The sequence below is a fragment of the Penicillium crustosum genome (genome assembly GCF_028827405.1).
Source record: "Penicillium crustosum strain IBT 35664 chromosome Unknown utg000001l_segment0_segment0, whole genome shotgun sequence".
Classification (NCBI taxonomy): domain Eukaryota; kingdom Fungi; phylum Ascomycota; class Eurotiomycetes; order Eurotiales; family Aspergillaceae; genus Penicillium; species Penicillium crustosum.
In genome coordinates, this window is record NW_026623122.1 from 6454421 (window position 1) to 6477440 (window position 23020).

The 23020-nt window shown below is 48.3% G+C and overlaps 9 protein-coding genes across 9 annotated transcripts; 4 read left to right on the top strand and 5 right to left on the bottom strand.

Moving 5' to 3' along the window:
- Positions 1-371: 371 nt before the first annotated feature.
- On the bottom strand, positions 372-1326 carry N7487_002436 (uncharacterized protein; the record flags this gene model as incomplete). Its single annotated transcript, XM_056870183.1, has 2 exons — positions 372-811; positions 882-1326. 2 exons carry the CDS (start codon positions 1324-1326, stop codon positions 372-374), a joined length of 885 nt encoding a protein of 294 aa, XP_056734967.1.
- A 623-nt stretch (positions 1327-1949) lies between these two features.
- N7487_002437 (serine/threonine-protein phosphatase 2A activator) lies at positions 1950-3209 on the top strand (the record flags this gene model as incomplete). Its single annotated transcript, XM_056870184.1, has 1 exon — positions 1950-3209. The coding sequence occupies one exon, from the start codon at positions 1950-1952 to the stop codon at positions 3207-3209; it is 1260 nt and encodes a 419-aa protein (XP_056734968.1).
- Positions 3210-3450: 241 nt separating this feature from the next.
- N7487_002438 (uncharacterized protein) lies at positions 3451-4683 on the bottom strand (the record flags this gene model as incomplete). Its single annotated transcript, XM_056870185.1, has 3 exons — positions 3451-3844; positions 3934-4526; positions 4582-4683. The coding sequence occupies 3 exons, from the start codon at positions 4681-4683 to the stop codon at positions 3451-3453; spliced, it is 1089 nt and encodes a 362-aa protein (XP_056734969.1).
- Positions 4684-6301: 1618 nt separating this feature from the next.
- On the bottom strand, positions 6302-9963 carry N7487_002439 (Pfs, NB-ARC and TPR domain protein; the record flags this gene model as incomplete). Its single annotated transcript, XM_056870186.1, has 3 exons — positions 6302-8166; positions 8213-8848; positions 8904-9963. Coding segments are annotated over 3 exons (3561 nt in total), but the record flags the coding sequence as incomplete, so codon positions are not given.
- A 2283-nt stretch (positions 9964-12246) lies between these two features.
- N7487_002440 (alpha-L-arabinofuranosidase B) lies at positions 12247-13767 on the top strand (the record flags this gene model as incomplete). The annotated part of the gene is made up of 1 exon (XM_056870187.1): positions 12247-13767. The coding sequence occupies one exon, from the start codon at positions 12247-12249 to the stop codon at positions 13765-13767; it is 1521 nt and encodes a 506-aa protein (XP_056734971.1).
- A 918-nt stretch (positions 13768-14685) lies between these two features.
- N7487_002441 (PaaI family thioesterase) lies at positions 14686-15252 on the top strand (the record flags this gene model as incomplete). The annotated part of the gene is made up of 1 exon (XM_056870188.1): positions 14686-15252. The coding sequence occupies one exon, from the start codon at positions 14686-14688 to the stop codon at positions 15250-15252; it is 567 nt and encodes a 188-aa protein (XP_056734972.1).
- Positions 15253-16028: 776 nt separating this feature from the next.
- On the top strand, positions 16029-18099 carry N7487_002442 (uncharacterized protein; the record flags this gene model as incomplete). The annotated part of the gene is made up of 4 exons (XM_056870189.1): positions 16029-16140; positions 16193-16409; positions 16465-16527; positions 16587-18099. The coding sequence occupies 4 exons, from the start codon at positions 16029-16031 to the stop codon at positions 18097-18099; spliced, it is 1905 nt and encodes a 634-aa protein (XP_056734973.1).
- Positions 18100-18283: 184 nt separating this feature from the next.
- On the bottom strand, positions 18284-20686 carry N7487_002443 (fungal specific transcription factor domain-containing protein; the record flags this gene model as incomplete). The annotated part of the gene is made up of 2 exons (XM_056870190.1): positions 18284-19109; positions 19167-20686. 2 exons carry the CDS (start codon positions 20684-20686, stop codon positions 18284-18286), a joined length of 2346 nt encoding a protein of 781 aa, XP_056734974.1.
- A 1027-nt stretch (positions 20687-21713) lies between these two features.
- On the bottom strand, positions 21714-22746 carry N7487_002444 (uncharacterized protein; the record flags this gene model as incomplete). Its single annotated transcript, XM_056870191.1, has 2 exons — positions 21714-21825; positions 21878-22746. The coding sequence occupies 2 exons, from the start codon at positions 22744-22746 to the stop codon at positions 21714-21716; spliced, it is 981 nt and encodes a 326-aa protein (XP_056734975.1).
- Between the last annotated feature and the right edge of the window lie 274 nt (positions 22747-23020).

Below are 23020 nucleotides of genomic sequence, written 5' to 3' on the forward strand. Positions count from 1 at the left end.
GCGCGATTGGATTCGGGGCGTTGGTTGACAGAAAAGAACGAAATATTTCCATCGGCTTTTTGTTGTGTGCTAGCTTTGTAGGTAGACATTATCTATGTATGAACTACCTAGGTATAGTGGAACTCATGATCATGATTGCGTACAGTCTATCGTCAACATCAATATACGACACAAAGGCATACCCATATGTACTCGCTCCCCCTTCTCTTCGGCGCAGAAACGTATGTGTAAACTCAAGAAACCCGAAAATGCAAAATGCTGCACGCAAAACGCAACAAAACAAACGAGGACTATCACAACAGAAGGAGTAACATAAAGGGAGGGGGGAACAGAGACCAAAATTAAAGACCCGTCAGCAATCACTCCCCAAATTAAGTCTCAACAGCCCCCGGCGAAACCGCCAAGATAACTGCGAGAGTAGCAATAATCAGCGAAGCAGCCACAAACGCCGTGAGTGCCACACTGCCCCGACTAGCCGGGAACTTCCCACGAATAATCCAATACTGGCTCTGGAAGTAACGGTGGAAGCCAACAACAAGGATAAGGATTGAGACGCCGATGAAAGTCGAGCCGAGAGGTTTGCCCACGCTACGAAGACGGGCAGATGCGGAGGAGACGTGGAACGCGGCTGAATCGTAGTCTGACGAAGCGAGATGCGGTGGCAGGATGCCTGAGTATGAGTTGGAGGCTGGGTCGAAGTAATTGGCCTTTGTATTTGAGGAGGCGCTGTTCAGACGGAAGAGCTGTGTTACTGCGATGCCGATTGAGGCGAAGGCGAGGGAGGTGCGCATCCAGGCTAGGAACGTTCGTTCTGTTGAGAAGGACGTGCGTATTAGGGGGGTCTGTGTGACATTTTTTATGGCAGGCTATGCATATCGTACCTAATGCGAGGTGGTCGCGGGCTACACTGCCTTTGTTCTCTAGCTCGAGGCTGCCATATCGATCTGCGAGTTGACTATACCAAGACTGCTGGGGCTCGGAGGTCGAGTCTTGGTTCGTTGGTTGGGTGGCATTGTCACGGTTCGCATTATCTAATTGGGAAGCTTTCAGCTGCGAGGCGGCTGCTTGCTCTGTGGACTGATAGTTGCGCCCCGCGGGACCAGTTGTGTTGATTGGGGTGGATTCGGTGGATTGGGATGAAGTCTGAACTGGGTTCTGGTTACGTATATGCTTTCGGGACGAGGAGCTCGAGTGGGACCGGGTGCTGCCGAAGGAGGATGACAGGGCTGAATCTGTAGGCGAGCGTGACGATGAGTGGTTGTTTTTCACTCCTCCAGAGGTACTAGGACCTGTCGGAGGCGGCGCCAGTGAGTCGAATGTGTTCATTATAGCGTGCTCGTCTGCTGATCTCTCACAGGAGAGTATTGTCCAATACGAGGTTGCCAGGGACCAAGTTTATGCAGGACTGAAGGCCTATATCTTCGGATGTCAACAGAAGATAAAAAGGAGCTGTTCGAGAAAAATCTTCACGGAAATGGAAAACAATAGCTGTGTCTGGTATGTTGGAGCCTTGTCATCTGCATTTAATTCCACTCCTCCTCTTTTCAGGGTGCTGTGACCATCATGTGGCACATAATGTGACCTCGAGCAAAAGCAAAAGCGTGAAACGATGTGCTGATCTCCCGGTCACCTGACCAATCCGGGGAGGCGATCACATGCTCCACTCTAACCCACTTGGGCCAAGTGAAAGGGTCCAAAGTGTCAATGCAACTTGTAAAGCTTGATAAGTATGTTGATATACACATCGAATGTAGATCATTATTTCTAGTCATGTACCTTCTCAAATCTTCATATATGATTAGACAGACTACCACGTTATTTCCCTCCCTCTATCAAATTGCGTCATCCTCTATTTAAGGCAGGCGGTAAGCCCGTTGTTATGCTCTTTTATCGACTTATCGACATATCCGACGTTATCAATTTCCTTTTCCCCTCACTCCACCAACAGAATGGCATCACAGGCATCTTTACCATCTCCCACGGGGAAGGTCGATCTCTCTAAAAAGCTCTCTGACTTGCGATCAAATACTCGTAGGGCAACCCCGAATTCCCGAGACCTAACTCCAGCGACCCCTCCTCTTCCTTCGCCGCCAGACCTCTCCGCCCACCAGTACCGGCAACCAACCCGCCGCATCCTATCCGCTAAAGACCATGAACTCTTCCTCTCATCTCCAACCTACAAACTTGTCCTCGCCTTCGTCTTTGGGTTAACTGATTCTGTGCGGGGGCATTCTATCGCCGACCTTCAAAAAAAACCTCAATCCGAATCCATCTCCAAGGTCCTCTCAGTCGTCACTCAGATTCGCTCTCTCCTAGCCAAGAACCCGCCAATCGACCAAGGTGGATCTCGATTCGGCAACCCTGCATTCCGAGCGTTATGCGACGATGTAAGCGCGCAAAGCGCATCATGGCACACCAACATTCTCGGGCTGAAAGACGCTGGCGCAACAGAAGAAGCCTCGACATATTTAATCAACTGCCTGGGCTCACGAGAGCGGATTGACTACGGCTCCGGCCATGAACTCAACTTCATGATGTGGCTGCTATGTCTGTACCAGCTCGGTCTCCTCTCCGCCAGCGACTTCCCCGCCGTCGTGATCAAGGTCTATGTCGAGTACATGCATCTCATGCGCGAGATCCAGTCAGCGTACTACCTTGAGCCTGCTGGATCTCACGGTGTGTGGGGTCTGGATGACTACCATTTCTTGCCGTTCTTGTTCGGAGCTAGTCAACTTCTCGGGCACCCATATATCACCCCCTTGGGTATCCACAACACGGCTATCTTGGACGAGGAAGGTGATAACTATCTCTATCTGGATCAAGTCCGGTGGGTCGAAAGTGTCAAGACTGTCAAGGGATTGCGTTGGCATAGCCCTATGCTGGACGATATCTCTGGATCCAAAAATTGGACCAAGGTTGAGAGTGGCATGAAGAAGATGTTTGTTAAAGAAGTGCTAGGGAAACTCCCTATCATGCAACACTTCTTGTTCGGTAGTCTTCTGCCTGCTGCTGAGGGCATGACCGATCCTTCTGAGGCAGATTCTGCGCATGACGGCCATGATCATGCCCATGGCCACGATCATCCTCATGAGAGCGCAGATTGGTTCGGTGATTGCTGCGGCATCAAGGTACCCAGTACTGTGGCTGCGGGGGCTGAGATGCGTAAGCGTATGGGCGGATCTAATCTGCGCCCAATTCCTTTCGATTAAAGCCGCAGATGGGAATCTCGGGCATGTCAATAAAATAATGAATCAACATGACTAGCGTATTAGAAAATGTCAAAACTGATAATCCATGTATACTTCTAGTTAACTAATTGGTTTTCTACTCCTACTCGTAATTCGTGAATGCCGCGTGATCAAGCCCCGTCGATTTCAATCTGTAATATCACTATGTACATAGACGACACAACGACACTTGTTTCCGCCGTGTTCCACCCCCAGGAATCATCTACCGCCATGTTGCACTTGTAGTTCCTGTGGTACCAGAGCAGCCTGTTGGTACAGTATAGCTCCGGTTAGGATCACTTTCCCAGGTAATGGTACCGTCTGACCCTTTCTTGAAGAACTTGTACTCAAAAGTGGTACCAGCTGGGAGATCAATACTGGCAGTCCACAATGGGTTGGACGTTGTGTATGATCCTGCAGACAGAGCGATTGCTGAGGAGGTAGACCAGGAGCCCAACTGGCTGATTGATCCGGTGACGAAGACATTCTGTCCATATGATGTGGTCACCAACTCATTGAAAGTTACCGGGACAGTGGTGGCAGTAGTAGCACAAGCTGTAGTAGTTGTTGTTGAAGTTGTGATGGTGCTCGTCTTAGTCGTCGTGGAAGGTGCAGAGCTAGTGGTCGAAGTCGATCCTCCCCCGTGCCCTCAACGGCAATATCAGCGCAGTGGAGATAAACTTGGCCCGTTTGGAAAGAGTTCCACCGGAAGCGCAGCAGTGTGTGGGCCGAGTCATAGTCTGGGATTTTGATTTTCTTCGTAACGGTGTAGCCACCGGCGATAGTTGTCTTGCAGGAGTTTAATGGAGCGCCATCCACGCCCTGACAGCCACGGTTGCTATCAGCACTGAATGCATTGCAGGTGAACCAGTCATTGCGCCAGCACGCTTGATCGGAAGTGCAGTCAGGACTGTAGCCACAGGTCTGACCTGCAACATCTGTACATTTCAATTCACCCTCCAAGAAACAGTCTTCGGCAGCTTGTTTCTCATCATTTGTTGGAAGGTAGTTTGGGTCGAGAAACAAGTCGACTAGAGTCTGATTCTGGCAGAGACCGTAGGTGAACATGCCACCATGGTCGCCATTGTTGTCGACGCACCATTGCACTTCGACGATCTCATTTGCAGTGTATGTGGCCACCACAGAGTTGCCCCAGTAAGCGCCGGGCTGGTTATAATCAACGCTAACTCGAGCATTGTAACCACATGGTCCACTTCGGCCAACTTGGGGTCCTTCCAGGTCCGGCCAAGGAGCGACTGGTTCAAGAATGGAACACTCAGGGCAGGTGTCAATGCCAGCCTAATAAGGTCAGCCTGATGTATTGCATCCATGAATTCATCGTCTGAAATCATACCTCAAATCCAAGCCGAGTACGACTTGATGGAATAGTCAGGTATCCATGAGCATTGACTAATGACAACAGACCTGCCAGAGTTAGAAAAGATGATGCCTTCATCGTGGATGTACTATCTCAAAATTCTAGAGACTGAATATAAGCTGCCCGACTGTTCAAATCGAGTAGAACATCGCCCTTTTATATATATATTTCCCATAATCTTTCTTCAATATCAGCCATGACAGATTCCTACCATTCCGAAATTGCCGTCGGCTTGAAAGTCTGAAAATGTAGAGCATTGTCTTGGGAGGTATATATCTTCATAGGCGTATTTCCTTTTGTGGCGTGAAGTCCGATAAATTTCCGACAGCCGCTAGGGCAAAGGGATGCAAGCGTCAAATTCTCAGTCGAATTCCTTCAAGCCTCGACGAGAAAAACCGATGAATCCCCGCTTCCCTCCTATATACTAATTGGTTAATCAGCATGGTTAGCCGACGGCAGCGTTCGGAATTTCTGTTTCTTCAGGACATTCGCAGTTATTCAAATTACAATCAAGAAGTATACTTAGACAAAGTGAATGACCTAGAGCTAACCAACAATTCTCCAAGTCTGTCCGCTTACTGGCCTTTCTCCCAAGGCCCTAACATTTCCAAGGCATGGTGGCATGCCCCGCGTCTTACTCCCCCCACAATATATTATGATTCTTCACCATTGCGCCCTCCTCCTAAAGGACGCCCAATTGCGCCACCGGCGTTTTCCTATACCGCCCGCACCGTAAACGAGGTCATGCACACCGAAGGTCACTTAAATTACCCTGTAATCCGTGTATTCAATCTTGGCTTTCAACAGATATCTTTAAGTAATCAACGAGGGATCAGTGTGCCTGAGCCCAGACCGAAGATTAATCAGTAAGCCGACTCTGAGCGTCCTCTAAAAAACGAGATATATGAATTAAATAGGAAATACACTAACTGCATAGAGGTGCCTGCATACGTGGGTACTTTATCTCCTTTGCCACTGCATAGTCTTCCGTTTCCATTTTAGGGCTTAGGCCTTGCCGCTATTTGCTCTCCGAGTTAGCCCTACAAGAGGCAAACTGTTGAAGAGACCTAAAATAACGCAGCACCTATGATTTCCACGTGAAACGCGGCCCAATCAGATGACCCTTTAATTCTATAATTGTGCATTATTTAAAATATAGAACAAATACAGGGGACTCGAACCCTTTACACCATTAGATTCTTAATAGGTGATATACTCCTGGCAATACTTATCTATGGTCATATATTCTCTCACTAGCTTCTCATAAAATAGAATTTTCTAAATATGGTAGCAAGTGATCATCTTGTTCCCTTACAGTCGATAGCGAAAACAGCTTCCTCCCTAATGGCAACTCTTCTTTACTCGGGCCCCACCTCCAAGACACTATCGCGCATTCTTTATCCTACAGTCATTTAGAAATTCATGGTAAGATATAAATAACAATACCAGCGAAGTATAATACAGTAGGCCTACGATATAACACAGTAACTTTCCTAGTACATACCTACCCTGTATAAGTTGATTATCTTGTTAGTTCTTAAATGATTTTGCCTCCAAGATCGAGAAATTATGTACCCAACAAAATTTAAGACTTTACTAGGATGACCTAAGTGTTGGGCTTATTTCAAGGTGCAACGCTTGAACAATTTATCCTTCGCAAAAACCGACGAAAGGCCGAAGGATTGGGCCCTAGTACTTTCCCCTTCCCTGCTGTTCGTTGGTACATCCTCTCTGCCTCCTTCAACTTCCCCTGATCAGAGTAGAGTACACCAAGGTTATGTACTGTGTTGAGAGTGGATGGATGGTCTGGGCCAAGTGCCTCTTCATAGCCTGCCAGTGCTCGCTGGTACATCTCCTCTGCCTCCTTCAGCTTCCCCTGATCAGAGTAGAGCACACCAAGGTTATGTACTGTGTTGAGAGTAGATGGATGGTCTGGGCCAAGTGCCTCTTCATAGCCTGCCAGTGCTCGCTGGTACATCTCCTCTGCCTCCTTCAGCTTCCCCTGATCAGAGTAGAGCACACCAAGGTTATATACTGTGTTGAGAGTAGATGGATGGTCTGGGCCAAGTGCCTCTTCATAGCCTGCCAGTGCTCGCTGGTACATCTCCTCTGCCTCCTTCAGCTTCCCCTGATCAGAGTAGAGCACACCAAGGTTATGTACTGTGCCGAGAGTAGATGGATGGTCTGGGCCAAGTGCCTTTTCACGGCCTGTCAGTGCTCGCTGGCACATCTCCTCTGCCACCTTCGGCTTCCCCTGTTTATAGTAGAGCAGACCAAGGTTATGTACTGTGCTGAGAGTAGATGGATGGTCTGGGCCAAGTGCCTCTTCATAGCCTGCCAGTGCTCGCTGGTACATCTCCTCTGCCTCCTTCGGCTTCCCCTGTTTATAGTAGAGCACACCAAGGTTATGTACTGTGCTGAGAGTAGATGGATGGTCTGGGCCAAGTGCCTCTTCATAGCCTGCCAATGCTCGCTGGTACATCTCCTCTGCCTCCTTCAACTTCCCCTGATCAGAGTAGAGCAGACCAAGGTTCTGTACTGTGTTGAGAGTAGATGGATGGTCTGGGCCAAGTGCGTCTTCATAGCCTACCAGTGCTCGCTGGCACATCTCCTCTGCCTCCTTCAGCTTCCCCTGATTAGAGTAGAGCAGACCAAGGTTATGTACTGTGCTGAGAGTAGATTGATGGTCTGGGCCAAGTGCCACTTCATAGCCTACCAGTGCTCGCTGGTACATCTCTTCTGCCTCCTTCAGCTTCCCCTGATCAGAGTAGAGCACACCAAGGCTATGTACTGTGTTGAGAGTAGATGTATGATCTGGGCCAAGTGCCTCCTCACGGCCTGCCAGCGCTCGCTGGTACATCTTCTCTGCCTCCTTCAGCTTCCCCAAATTACGGTAGAGCAGACCAAGGCCATGGAATCCACCCCATAGCCAAATGCTCTTATTTATATATTGCCTATGAGCAACATAATTGCATTGCGGCAGAAGCCGTCGTTGAAGCTGATCGTAGTCTCTCTCTTCTGCCGTCGGGACAGTGTATCCGACAGATATTAGTGCGATTTCACTCAGCTGAAGTGAAATCATGTCCTCGTCTGTGCCCGAGACGTGAACGCACCAGTCCTGTACCACTGGATGCATTGTGTAGCTTCCTTGTCGCTTGCTTTCAAGAAGGGAGAACTCAAGAAGTATTTTCACACTACCTCTGAAGCTGGATGGATTTGATGCAATCTCTTCAAGCCACAGTGGGGCATCTGATTTATGACACCCATTTCGGATCAATTCATACCAGATGTCTTGATTGTCAAATTGGGCAAGTAGCATGAGCAATTTCGCTGAATTTGGCCACCGCTTTTTCATCTCATGGTATGTGATCATCCATGTCTGTAGTATATTTCCCTGCCGGTAGTGACGCGTGGGTTCAGATTCAGACTGTAAATTTGACCAGTCCTCCTTGTAGAATTGTAAATATTCCTTGATACTGGTCCCAGTTTGACGCATGAAGGCCCCAGCAAGCACGATTGCCAGCGAGAGCCCATCCAGATGGTTCGTAAGCGCAGTTACATCTATTACTGTTAGCCTTAGTACCAAAGTTAATCTAAAGGATTTTACCTTGTTCAGTGTCCACCGGCGCGTTATCTTGGGCTAAAATGCCGCTGCTTTGCCGCAAAAGATGCATAGCATCACTTTGTGTAAGTTTTTGAACGGGAAATGACTTTCCTACTTCAATGAATCTCTGAAGCCGGGAAGTGATTATTATTGACCCATGATCGACTTTGGGAAAGAATTCACAGATGTCATATCCTTGATCATTGTCGTTTGGAAGTGAAGAATATTGGTCAATATTGTCAAAGACGATCAACCATCTTGTGTTGCCTGGCATTGCTAGCCACCGGAGTACTTGTTGTGCTCTTTGTTCCGCCTCCACTTCGCTGATTGCCTCATCGTCCACATGCTGATTCTGTATCCGAGGCAAGCAAGAACTCAAACCTGACACCAATTCAGATCGATACCTGCCGCTGAGCCAAAAGATTGCTGTAAAATCATCTTGATGCATTCGTGCAAAGCGGATTGCTAGCTGAGTTTTCCCTATTCCGCCAAGACCATGGAGAACGGCAACCTTTCGTGTCCGTGATCTTGCTGGTTGTAAATTATCCCACAAACACTTTAGATCATCTTCCCTTCCAACAAAATCCTCAATTGCTGGAACTGCCGCGAGGTCTAGTGGGATATGAAATTGATTGGATTCTAGAAACTCAGAATATTAGTATGAAAGAACTTGGATTCAGATGTGTGTACTAACTGTCCTCGACAACCATGGGCTCCCAATATTCCAAGAAAGCTTTTGCAGTTGCAGCTCCAGTTGCAGCGGCATAGGCCTGCCATTCTTTATTCTTATGGCTGTCTGCATAGTCACATACCCCTTTGATGATGATACATGAAATGTTGTCCCAAATTCCTGCACCCTCCATCTCAAATCCAATAACGTGTTCTGACTTGATCAAGCGATCACGGTGCTCACCGGATTTCATCACGGTATCGGCGGATGCGACTGTGCCAATATGAATGACTGGGTTGTAGTTTTCTGTGCCATGTCGGCGTCGACGTATATGGTCCTTGTCACAGCCTAAATGGGTACAGCTTGTGTCTAGAGCTTCTTTGCAGATGTCATCAGGCGTGGCAGCAAAACAGCAACATTTAGGAGATGCAGTGATATCGTGGTGCTTGTGTTGATACGATGCTTCAAATAAGACATCATCGGCAGAACTTGGGTGATGCCAATCGGGTTGTGATTTCTGGATCGCTTGCATATGCCGAAGCATCTTAGCTTGAAGATCTATGAGGGATCTTTTCGCCTTGAGGCCTGCTAGTTTTGATCGAATCTCTCGGTTTGGCCTTCCGAGGGTGTCCTTCACACCTGTCTTGCGTTCAAACCCTCCCGCGTACTGCCTGCCGAAGTCATATTCAATCACTGCATCGCTTATGATGACATCCCCTAGGAATATCTCTCTACCGGACAACGGAAATGGGGCACCTCCACAAATACCAACAACCAGTGCTACTTGGATCCTTTTGTAGCTGATTTTCATACTTGATGCCACACTGGCAGCATTTCCTTTCCCCATGCCTGGCATGTAGCATAGGACCACGTTATGATCCCCGACCCTCCCGTTGATGTATGCATTGTCGTCTCCTGGTTGCTTTTTGTAGAGTGCCCCAAATCTGTCATAGGTTTCATCGAAAAGTTCTTCGACAGCCTCCGCCTCGAGGGTCAGTGCGCAGATAATCGCGATGGCAAATTCGTCTCGGCTGAATGGGCGCATTTCGAGCAAATATATAGTAACAGATAGAATGATTGCAGGCTAGAAACGTATCAGACTTAGGTGTTTCCCAAAGAAACAGACAGCTATTATGTCAGATCAGGCTAACAAGGCTTTCGGGCCAGCTTGAAGGTTTGGCGGAACGGCGCGTTCCACGGATTAATAAAAATGGGACTTTGAGAACAGGTCATATTAATCACTAATCTCAGCTAATGGTCGTTGGTTATATATATTACAGAAGATATTGGATAAGCAAGGTGCGGTCCAAGAATAGGACCATGGTGCCTCTCGGCTTCGCATCGACAAGACGGCTCCCACCAATGGAGTCTTTTCTCTTGCCAATCGCTGCTTATCTTATTCATCGTGCGGCTGAATCTTTCGGCTTGGCAACTACTTTTCTTTTGCCTCGTAAGTGTTTAGACCTTTCTTTAAAACCGCTCCTTTTCCTTTTACCTTCTAGACGTATTTGATGTGTGTACTAAAAACAATTCACTCGTTCTTTGGATATAACATTTAAATCTGAAAAGGGCTGGAATACCTTTTTTCTGCCTCGTTCAGCCCAGCTGCATAAGGCTTTGCAGTTTACCCCTCTTTCAGGCGGGTATTGGGCCTAGCAGTCTTTAAAGTCAGGCTGAGTGTCCTAGACCCTCCTTTACGGGAAGGAACCAATAGTCAATCAATTTCGCCTGAACCCTGGCCGCATTGGATTATGTGCAGTGACATGGAATGAACATAATCCGTTGCAATATTCTATGGTATTGCATGGAGATGATGAAATTTGGCACCGTAATTAATCTGTCAAAATTGTAGTTACCTTTGAAGTGGGGGATTTTATGGACGTCCGTCAAATAAATTTCTACGCTAGTGCCGTGGCAGTGAGGCCCGAGAAAAGAAGACGGTCTCTAGGGAGGAAGCTGTTTTCACTACCGACTGTATTGAAGTACGACGAGGGCGACTTCTTTTTTTTTTTCATAGATTCTTTTCTGTCTATACCGAGTCGACCGGAAATTGTTCGTATCTTTTCTTTGAATAACTCGAATACTTCGGAAGTTAAAAAGGGACTACAGATTCGAACCCTGTCTGGATATGACCTGGTCTTTGAGGTTTAATTTTCCTTGCTTCATGAAATGGCTGTCATGAGTGTTTATTTGGTTAGAAAAAACAAGAAGAAAGCAAAAAAAATCGAAGGAATACCATATTAGAGTCAATAGTTGTAAGGTACGAGAGATGGTAAATTATTAAAAACTCCAAAACACCCCCCAAACATGTCCCATCCAGGTCCACAAATTAGAGAGAGCATGGTGATAAGCTCAACAGACAAGACCACGCTATCCTGCTAAGCCCCCTTTCGCAGTCTTGTATGAAGAAAGAAATCTCCCCACCGGAGACTTATCCCGCTAGTTCTGGACCGGGGGAAATACTTCGAGCCAATAAGCGACGTGAGACATCTGCGATGATCTTCGCAGGGAAATCCCGAGATGAGAGAACATGCAGTGCCCTAACACAGGTACATTTCATCGTACCTTCACACGCACACACGGACATGTTTCCTAGACATAATCCAGCTATATCCACAATCTACTTTAAACTTACATTCATGTGTAGTTTACATTGTGTAGATTCTGACTGGTTCGCAAGACTCAGGTAAAAAATACCTCGGGAGATCAAGGAGATCATATGATTTCCAACCCCCCTCCTAAGCTCGCCCCGCATCTTCAGGGCACTAAAGCCCTAAATTTCGGGCTCGGACGCCACAATTCTACCGCTAAGCTTGTCTTCTCCCAGTCCAATGGCCATTCAATTCAGTTGCGAGAAAGGGAAAAACCCCGGTGGCACAACCTTAATGCTACTATGATGCGGGGTGAATTCAACCCAATCCTCAAAGCTCTCTCTCTCTCCAGGGCCATCTTCGTGGCATATGTAAGGATTTTTGCCAGGAGGGGAAGAAACCCTTCTGTCTCACTCTGCCACAGGTCAGAACCTCCGTGATTCAGCTTAATCCTTACTAGCTCTATGAATGGCGTCGTTCCGATATGTTATTGGTATTAACCGGGATTGTGAAGAGTGACTTTTGCCTATATTATCAAGTAAATAATGCGTCTTTATTAGAATGATTGGAGGAGAATTAGCACCACTTTTGTGACCCCTGCTACTCATCTAAGACAGGGATTCTTGACGGATGAACTGAATAACATAAATACCAAGGCTGGACACTGCACGGAAGAAGGCCCTACGCTTTTCTCTTCAACGCCCATTGAAGGATTTTGTTCCTAAGTTAAACGGCGACAAGGACAGCCTGATCTACTCCTCCAAAGGTGATCAAACATGTTCTCACGACGAAGCTTCGAACGCTTCTGCGCACTGGTTCTCAGCCTTGCTGCCACTGGCACACTTGTTGAAGCTGGACCCTGTGATATCTATGCCTCCGGCAACACGCCCTGTATCGCTGCGCATAGCACCACACGTGCCCTGTATAGCGCGTACACCGGCGCACTCTACCAGGTCAAACGTGGCTCCGATGATACCACCACCGATATCTCTCCGCTCTCTGCTGGTGGTGTTGCAAATGCCGCTGCCCAGGACAAATTCTGTGCAAACACAACTTGCTTAATTACGGTTATTTATGACCAGTCTGGCCGCGGTAATCATCTCAAACAGGCTCCGCCTGGCGGCTTCAAAGGCCCTGAAGCTAATGGCTACGATAACCTGGCCAGCGCGATTGGCGCTCCAGTTACACTGAACGGCCAGAAGGCGTACGGCGTCTTCATGTCTCCCGGCTCCGGCTACAGTAACAACGCCGCCAGCGGCACAGCTACAGGGGACGAAGCAGAGGGCATGTATGCAGTGCTCGATGGAACCCACTACAACGGTGCCTGCTGCTTTGACTACGGAAATGCCGAGGTCAGCAGTACCGATACGGGCAACGGACACATGGAGGCCATCTACTATGGTGACAACACTGGCTGGGGCTCTGGTGCTGGGAGTGGTCCTTGGCTGATGGCTGACCTCGAGAATGGCCTGTTCTCTGGCTCCAGCCCAGCCAACAACGCTGGCGATCCGTCGTTGTCCTACCGCTTTGTCAATGCGGTTCTCAAGGGAGGGCCAAACAAGTGGGCTCTCCGTGCTGGCAATGCTGCGTCCGGTTCTCTATCAACATACTACAGTGGCGCGCGTCCAAGCGCGTCTGGATACAACCCGATGAGCAAAGAGGGTGCCATTATCCTTGGAATCGGCGGCGATAACAGCAACGGCGCCCAGGGCACATTCTACGAGGGCGTAATGACCTCCGGCTACCCGACCGATGCTACCGAGAACTCGGTGCAGGCTAATATCGTAGCGGCCAAATATGCTACCACGTCGCTGACTAGCGGGACGGCGCTCACCGTTGGTTCCTCAATCTCGCTGCGGGCCACCACGTCCGGCTACACGACGCGCTACGTCGCACACACCGGCGCAACTATCAATACTCAAGTTGTCTCTTCATCTAGCACCACAGCCCTCAAGCAGCAAGCTAGCTGGACGGTTCGAGCCGGTCTTGCTAATAGCGCTTGTTTCTCGTTCGAGTCCGTCGATACCCCGGGAAGCTTCATCCGGCACGCGGACTTCGCGCTAGTGCTTGCTGCCAACGACGGCACCAAATTACTCCACGAAGATGCTACATTCTGCCCCCAGACTGGCATAAGTGGCCAGGGCAGCTCCATTCGCTCCTGGAGCTATCCCACCCGCTTCTTCCGCCACTACGAGAACACGCTCTACATTGCGAGCAACGGTGGTGTCCATGATTTCGACTCCGCTACTTCGTTCAATGATGACGTGAGCTGGGTGGTAAGTACTGGGTTTGCTTGAGATGCATTGCATGTCTCAAATGCAAGGAGTAGAGATGTGCTGGCAGTGATATTTATATCTAGTATTGTGATCTAGATACACTCCCACTTTATAAGTACAATGTTAAATCTATAGTATGCAGCCTTTTTACCTATACAACTCTATCGACTTGTTTGCTATATGTATACTCTATAAGTGAATTTAATTGGTCATTCGTAAACTGGTATGCTTGTTTGTTACAGACTAAGCCTTCTTCCGACAGTTTTTGCCAGATTTACCAGGGTATACAATTCCCTTCTCGAATAGTCGCCCGTCCTCCAACAGTAATGCATAATTTCACCTGAACAGATTGTGACCTATTTGATAAACGCACAGACCTAACGGGCACAATATATGTACTCCTTATATGCATATATTATAGGAATATCGGTGAGCAGTATAGAACTATGTCCGGGGTTAGGTATCACAGCATCCTCAGGGGCAATGATAGTGAAGCGGTGCCACGTACCATACATGCACATATGGAATGGTCAGTGGCCTACATAAAATTTTCAATTCATGTTTTATTAAAGTTGGTTTTAAATCTTTATAGATACTAACGGTCAGTGGAGGGTTTCTACTTCTAAGATAATATCATTGGAGGAACGAATTTTGTATTTTGCGGGTATGCAGATTAGGCCGCCGAGGTCCACGGGTAATACTTTTATAAGAAATCTGTACTTTACCATCGTGAATCCCCAAAGACACTCCAACAAAGACCTAAAAAAAGCCCCAACGCCCTTTATCAAGAGGCAAAGTAGCGATATTAGCTCGAAAAGAAGCTACCCTACAGAAATCACCCTTCCCCACCAAGGCGGTTTCGAAAACAAAACAAGGAGCAACAAGGAATCGCACCCTAGTCTCCCTCCTCCCTCAATACCTTAAACAGAGTCATCTATCATGAAATCACAAGATATCGATACTTGTACTGCTGCATTACAAACCGAAATCAACCATTTCATGTCAATCACATGGTGTCGCCCTCACCTCTGCGAACCAAACTTCCAGCCTATTGACAAGCCCCGAGAAGCCACACCAGACAACGGACACACGCTGTTGGGCAAGACTTGGTTCACCGAGGATACAATTCCGCATTTGCTCACTTTGTATCGACAACCTTCTGTCCCCGAGAGCTTGAGGGGCGAGCTTCGCAGATTCCATACGTTAGGAACGGGGCTAAACGAGCATCCCAATATTCTCCACGGTGGAGCCGTTGCCGCCATACTAGATGGTGCATTGGGTGTTCTTATCAGGTATTCGATGCCTGATGTACAACCAGCATATACGGTTGCCCTGAACATTACATATAAGAAAGCCATCAAAACACCGGAGACGATTATGGCACGTTCTTGGATCACAAAGACTGAGGGGAGGAAAATTTGGGGTAGCGCCCAGATCGAAAGCGGCACTGGGGAGATCTATGCGACTGCGGAAGGGGTTTTTGTTAAGGCAATTGCAAAGATCTAGCACTGGAATCTCCAACGGTGACAAATGCCGAAGGGTTGAGTCCACTGGCGACCGACGCTAAGAGGATGCATTTGGGGGAGGAACTTGCATATCATAGACCGCAGCTAACTAATATTCATGGCGGATTTATAACTAACGTCTGTTTTTGTAACTCAGATTTGGTCAGAGAGCTTTTGGTATGCTCCCTCCCTTATTCAATGGAACTATATATTAGGATCTCAGTAGAGACAAACAGATAGTTAGTTATCTACAACTTTGCTTGCATGGCCCATTCGACCTTTTCCTGTGCCTGCTTTTGGAGCAGGCGCGCTCCAGATCTTTCCACTGGAGCACTTGAGAATGCTATGGATAAATATAACCTTTATAAAAAGTGAAAGCTAGAATTAGGAGGTTTAGTGTCTACTTCGGTTACAATCAAGAACAAACTCTTTTCGTTAATTGCCAACCTATCATGTCTATCATTTCTACCGTGGGATGTTTAACAAATCCCTCATGCTGGACGATGCCGAAGGGGCGTGGACAAGCAACTTCCCCGCACGGAGATTCCTGCAGACTTTAATTCAACAAATCAGGGAGATCCACAGCCTCGAATAGCTCATCTCGGCGATTTTGCGGACTTTGATCAAGAGGTATGGTCGGAAAGCTGATCTCGGGTATTCAACCAGAAACCGCGGTTGATGGAATTAACTAGTTAATATAAACCCATCTCTGTCCAGTTTATATTTCTCGAAGAGCGATAGTATATATCAGCAATAGCATCTATCTTCATTACAAACATGACTACTCAATCTCGAATTCCTGCAACCGCAGAATCAGGAACATTCACTCAGCTTGGAAAATTGCCGAATGCTTATACTTCCGACACTAGCTTGCAACGGATGCTAGGATGTAAGTCTAGTACACTTAGCACCTGTTATTCAATTTAACTTGATGAAAATAGGGTATCTTCCTGCAGAAACCCTCAAATTGGTTGAACCCCATCTCGCTCAATTTGGCGAGGAGGCTGTTTCACCCCAAGTCTTTGGATGGAACATCGACGCAGAGACCAACCTGCCATATGTCAAAAAGTACAATGTCTGGGGCCAGAGGTATGGGTATGACAAGCTGGTTACGGCTGAGGGGTGGAAGCAGTTGGGAAAGTGGGGGGCTAAGAATGGGTTAGTCGTTCGTCTATTTCTTGATATGCATTTGGCACTAATACAAATGTTTTAGGGTTGTGTCGCTGGGATACGACCACACATACGGCGTTCATAGACGCACTGTTCAATATGCTGCGTATGTAACTGTTCCCCGTGTTGTTTCATGAGCGCGAATACTAACTGCAGGACCCAAAGAGTGTATCTATACGTCCCCTCGTCGTCCATGTACAGATGTCCTATGAGTATGTCCGATGGAGCGGCATTTGTACTGTCACAGCGCCTCAAGGATCTCCCGAATGACCATGTTCTGCAGACTGTGTTCCGGAGACTGACCTCCAGAGGAGACGACTACTGGACATCCGGTCAATGGATGACCGAAAGAGCAGGTGGGAGTGATGTCCAAAACACGGAAACATGGGCTACCTACGCACCCTTGTCTCAAGGATCAAAAACATCCGACGCCCTAGCTGAGGGAGACTACCTGATCAACGGATTCAAGTTCTTTTCCTCCGCAACAGACGCAAATGTCGCTTTCCTCTTAGCTAAGACAAGTTCTGGCAAACTCAGCACATTCATCGCCCCATTACGAAAGACAATCATCGGAGCGGATGGAAAGCCAGAAGAAGTGTCCAACGGCGTGCGCATCCACCGCCTGAAAAACAAGCTCGGAACCAAAGAATTGCCCACGGCCGAGCTGGAACTGAAGGACATGCGCGCTCATCTAGTCGGTGAGATCGATCAGGGAATCCAGACTATTGCGCCATTGTTAAACACCACCCGAATCCAGACGCTCCTGGGAACATTATCGACCTGGCGTCGTGCCATCAGCATCACGAAGAATTTCGCCAAGTCACGCACTACTGTCGGCGAGCCATTATGGTTGATTCCGATGCATCTGCGCCTCCTCGCCGATGTGGAGGTAAAGCATCGTGGCGCTATAAATCTTGCCTTCTTCACAATTGCAGTGATGGGGTTGATTGAAAATCCATCCAGCCCCGCGAGACTTCCACACATGCCCAAGGATCTTGCCGAAGCAAAGGTGATCTTCCGAGTCCTAACCGCCACATGTAAGGGTGTTGTTAGCAAGATGTCGATGGTGGGTGTTCAAGAATGCCAGGAAGCGATGGGTGGAGTCGGATATATTGATGAACCGGACGAGCCTGAGTTCAACATTTCGCGTCTCCTCCGGGCCGCAGCTGTCTATCCGATCTGGGAAGGTACCACGAATGTTCTGGCGAGTGAACTCGTCCGCTTCTTGATGAAAAGAGATACCCTGTCCGTTTTGTCAGGGTGGCTTAATCGTGTTGTATCTCTGATTCATACACCGTCTCTTGCGGGTGCATTGAAGCAGGCTCTGGCTGCTTTCCTTTCTCGCGTGACATCTACTCGTCCGCAGGCTGCATTGCTGGCTGATGCCCGGAGAATTATGTTTACCTTCGCCTGGATTCTTTCGGGGGCTCTCCTCATTTTAGATGCCGAGCGTGATGGAGATGAGGTCGCGATGGAAATCGCTCGTAGATGGGTTCTGTTGGGTGAGGGTGGTGTGGGCGAGTTTGTCTATCGGGATATTGTCAAGCCATATGAGGTCTGTGATCCAACCTCGGGAAGTGCTGAGCATACCAGATTGGATTGTAAGATCGCTTGGGGGGTTGAATTACCCAAGGTCGTGTTTGGTCATCGGTCTTTGAGCGAGTCCTCGAAACTGTAGATTGAACATATTCCGGGTGCCTGACTGCTGCCTGAGTAGGAGGATGTTTGAGAGCTTATTTACCATCTGAAAGGGATGTATGTCGTTTAGTTATTGTTTAGTAGTATGTAATGGAATTTGTTATGTCATGCCTAAACAGGTCGATGGGCGTATACAGAGAATGATTACCTGACGAATTTCCAATCTATGTATTAAAGAGATCGGCCCAATCGGTTGGAAGTTCATGCAACACATCATCCGCCCTCGGAGGCTTCCTTTTCTCCCACTCATCAAGCGGCGTGATTTGCATAAGAGCACTGTTTGAAAAATCGCCCCCACCGCAATTTGTCATTGACGATCGCGGACTGAGTGGGACTGTTCTAGCACTCCTATTCGGATCACTCCACTCGCCGCGTGGCCAGCCTGCGCCCATATCTGTCTGTGGGGGTGCGAGGCTGCTAGTGGAGCAGGACCTGCTTGGTTTTCGACGCTTGGTGCATGAAGAACGGGCGAAAGATGGTGTGGACTGATGGGAGTGTAAGGGGACAGGAATCTGGAATTCGTCGGGCAGTGGCTCTGCGGCTCGCTCCGTTATAGCGGCGAGATCGGGGGGTCGTAGGCGCTTTTCATTTCCCGACAATGATGCTCCTTGCCACATGGGCTGGTCGTCATTTTCCTGGAGAGGAGGCTCCAGAGAGCGGGACGTTGCATTGAGGGAATATGCGCTGGTAGTTTCGTCCAGTCGCTGCTGGAGCTTTTGCCAGGGCGCCTCATATCGACGGAATGATTGAGATAGCAGGCTGTCGTCACGGGCTTCGGTGCTTTTGAAAATCTCAAAGATTTCACTCAGCAGATATAAAAGAATTTGAGTGTCGGGATTCTGGGGGCGTTCCTTCATGCAGGTTATGGCTATGAGACATTCATGCAGGGGCTGCAGTTTGCCAGGGCATAGCCACCAGTATGGGGAGAATGCCGGTAGTCGGGCTAGATTGACGTAGTTTTTGAGAAACTGGCGACAAGCTATGATTTGGCTAACATGCAGTGTCAGCTGGATAGAACTTTTTTAAACGGTATCGAAAGGCTCTTACTCGTCCCAAACAGTCGATAATCCAGGTGATCCAGCCAGGACATGGCGATTGAAAAAGATTCGCACATACTGCTTCATCATATCCAACTGGATGCGAGCGTATGCATTCAATACAGTTGCCTCGTGAGTGGTATCATCGTAGTAATGTGGATGGCTTTGGTGATTCACACGTAATAGTTGACTAGATAAATATCCCTGTTCTGGCATTCCATGAACAACAATTTGGTTTATGAGGCCGTCAATCGCAAATTCAAACTGACGGATTAGTGTTTCCAGGATTTCGCATTCCTGGTTTCTCAATGGCTGTGTTTTGTAGCCCAACTCCATTATACATCGCAGAGTGCGTGTCATCCGACAGCGACCGACGACCATCAGCACGGCTGTTGATGTCCGTTGCGCTGAGGGTGCATCAATTCGGGTGCGTCGTTCAGAGTCCAAAAGCGAATCATGCAGTGGTTGGGGTAATTGTGTATTGTAGGAACTTTCCTGGGTACCATATGACAACACACTTCCAGATGCGACGCAAGCATATAGCTCGAGGAAGACGACATGGTACCAAACACGACGGGCAAGCTCCGCTTCAACTTCCCCACGAGCCATAACGGATTCTTCGTGGTGCAGGCCCAGAGTGCGCGCTACTTGCATCGCCTGAGACACGAAGGCGGGGGCTGCCAGGATATCATTTGCAATGGGATCACACTCCCAGGCCAATAAGACCGCAATAAATCCATTTAGTGTGGGCAGCTCTGCATAATGGCTTAGGGCCAAAGTCCGTTCCAACATCAATCTCAGTTGTTTAATGAACACGCAAGAGTCCCGCATTTGAATGCCACTCTCTGCTAAAAGGGATGGCGAAGCAGCAACCATTCCGCAGTACAAAACCGACCATAGCAAACTCACAAAGGAGCCATTCTTACTTTCCTGATTGACACGGGTCTGCGAGGCGGCCTGTTCCCAAAATGCCTCATAGTCATGAAGCAGTGTAGGGGCATGAACCAACGGCAGTAACGGCTTCACGCTGAGTAGGAACGATTCTAGAAGCACGTCGCATACTTTCTTTGGGGGCAGGCTTTGCAGCATCCGAGTCCATTCCCCCAAGTTCCGGTCGTAGTTTTGCTGAGTCGGGCACCGGAGCTGTTCCGCCTGCGGGGATAAATCGCGAGCAACCGTTTGATTCGCTGCGAGGGCCCAGAACGAGTGACCCATATATCGGCGGAGGTCTCCCTGTGGTGAGCTTGAACGTCCCATCAATTGGGAACTCTCTTGCAAGTTGGATGAAGTATCGGTATTAGACTTATTGGTGATGTCGGGAGATTCGCGAGAGAGGATACACGTGCTGATTTGGGGAGTTGACCAGAGAGAACTTTGGTCAATTGCAGAAGATGGATGGGACAAAGCCGGTAGACAAGACGGAGGTGGCCCGTCGGAAAGAGTGCCGAACTCGTAGAAGTTGGCAGGAGGGTCAATCAGCGACAGGATCGAGTCGTCCAGTAAGTCGAAAGTGTCTGATGCCCATGCCATCTCATCTTGTCGGGGTTTACTTTTAGGATGCGTATCATTGTTGATTTCATTGCCGGCGGGGGTATTTTCCACACTTCTGCCATTGTTATGTAAGGACGTGGGCAAGGGAAAAGCAGATGCATGATGCTGATCCGTGGTCTGAATGTTTCTTCGGGGCAAATGTTCTGCGGATTTAGGCTGATCGGAGGTGATGGCGGGCGGATAAACGCATACATCATTCAGTCGGCGACAATCGCGGCAAGCGGGGCGTTGTTTTCCACATTTAATCTCCAACCCCATCAGATTTAGACGATTGATGATTCATGAAGATCATACCTTTCGTCGCTTACAGGGCAGACAAGTAAACGAAGGGCGAGTACGAGAAATTGTTCGTGCCTCCGTCGACATCATGATCAGTCTTCCCACTTCTATCGGAGAGGGAAGATCCGTGGGCCAGGAGATAGTGAAAGTAGCTGGCAGGAGAGACTAGGTTTATTCCAGGAGCACTCCAGTCATCAATCCAGTATAATCAATTCAGTTAATTCTCAGCCATTATATGGTACGAACCTCCAGGCGATGTCGCCCCCAAACCACTTATTTATCAGTTGATATTTTTAGTGTTTGCTTACCAAGCCTTGTAGTTGAAAGGGGAATTGGTGCCTGAATGCCTTGATTTAGACCAGTCTTAATAACCAAAGTACCTGCACATGTGGTATATGAAACTTTTCAACTCAGACAAATCTAGGTGATTTGTTAGCTCTCACCTCAATGTACAAATCTGAAGCTGTTGATCCCAGAGTTCTCCAGTTGGCTAAAATGGAGTGCACCTGGGCAGGTCCCACTCATGTGGGGATCTCCCATATTATACGGTGGAGCTGATTTTCATATGTGCACATGTATAACATCGAAATGCTTCATTATAGATGTGTGTTAATGCTGCGGCCCCACACAAAGCCATTGTAACTGGTAGAGAACGGAACATAATAAACAAATAGAGAACGTTGGGAATCAAGCATGTCCAAGGCGTCAGAACTACCCTAACTCGAAATCAAGCGAAGCTCTGCAACTCAACGTCATACTGGCTAGCCTCTGTGATAGTGTCCTTCCACAATCTCTCGATGAAAGTCTGTCCGGCTTTCTCCTGCAAGATGGGCGCGCCACTAGGATAATCATTAGACTCCTCGAGTATTCAGTGCAGGGGGAAGCACTTACGGATCCACCTTATTACTCTGCAAAAACTTCCCATGGGTCTCCTCCCCAGCAACAACAGCCGCATAGATAAGCGTCCTTGCCCCCTCATCGACAGTTCTCGCCATCAACTTCCTCAACACATACATTAACGGCTTCAACCAAAATGGCAGTCCTCGATCGAATCCGGTAGCCACCAACCCGGGACAGGGATCGTTGATGATAACCTCTGAAGGTGGCACGATGGTCGACAGTCGCTGCACAAACGCATTTACGACGAATTTACTGTCCGCGTACCGCTGCAACCCACTGTACGTCTGTTTGTTATCGTAGTGTTCGATCACGGTCTCGGAATCCTTTGGAGCATTTTTCGCCAGCGTGTTGAAGTTTTGGTTACTCGATCCGACGAACGTAAGACGCGATGGTTCGCCACATTTGACTGCGGTGGTGCGAAGAAGGGGGAGGAGTTCCAATGTAACCAGGAAATGAGTATAACAGTTGACCTGCATGACACGTTCATGGCCACTTTTGCTATCTTCGTAACTCATCACATTAACGCCACCATTGCAAATGAGAAGGTGTAGTTCAGGAACCTCGGCGCGGACTCTTTTTGCAAACTCCACGCCGGATTGAGAATCGTCGAGATCGAGATGGAAGAATTCGATCGTGGCGGTGGGGTTGAACTTTTTCACTTCCGGGATGGCACGCAGTGAGGCGACGGCCTCCTGACCCTTACTGGTTGATCGGACAGTGATGATGATACGTGATGCTTTGAGGATGAGGAGCTGACGGGCGACTTCGTAACCGATTCCTGTGTTGCCGCCGGTGATAATGGCGGTTTTACCGGCCACACTGGCGGAGGTAGGGGTAGGGGGAATTGATGGTTGGCCCATGATAAAATGTTTAGATGCTTTGAGATAATTTTTACATGATACTATATACCTAGAATCCAGGATACGAAAAGAAGACCGCAGAATTATCCAAGACTAACTGGATAGTTAAGGCCGGCCGAGAAAGGATGCCCAAGGGGAACTAAAGTTGTCACTAAGAACTTCCAAGGTTCTCGGCCGGTCTGCGGGTCCTTCCAAGACGGCCGATAGGAATCATACTCCCAGAATCACACTCTCGACCGGAGATGCATCGTTATTTACTGGGTACAGTCAACTT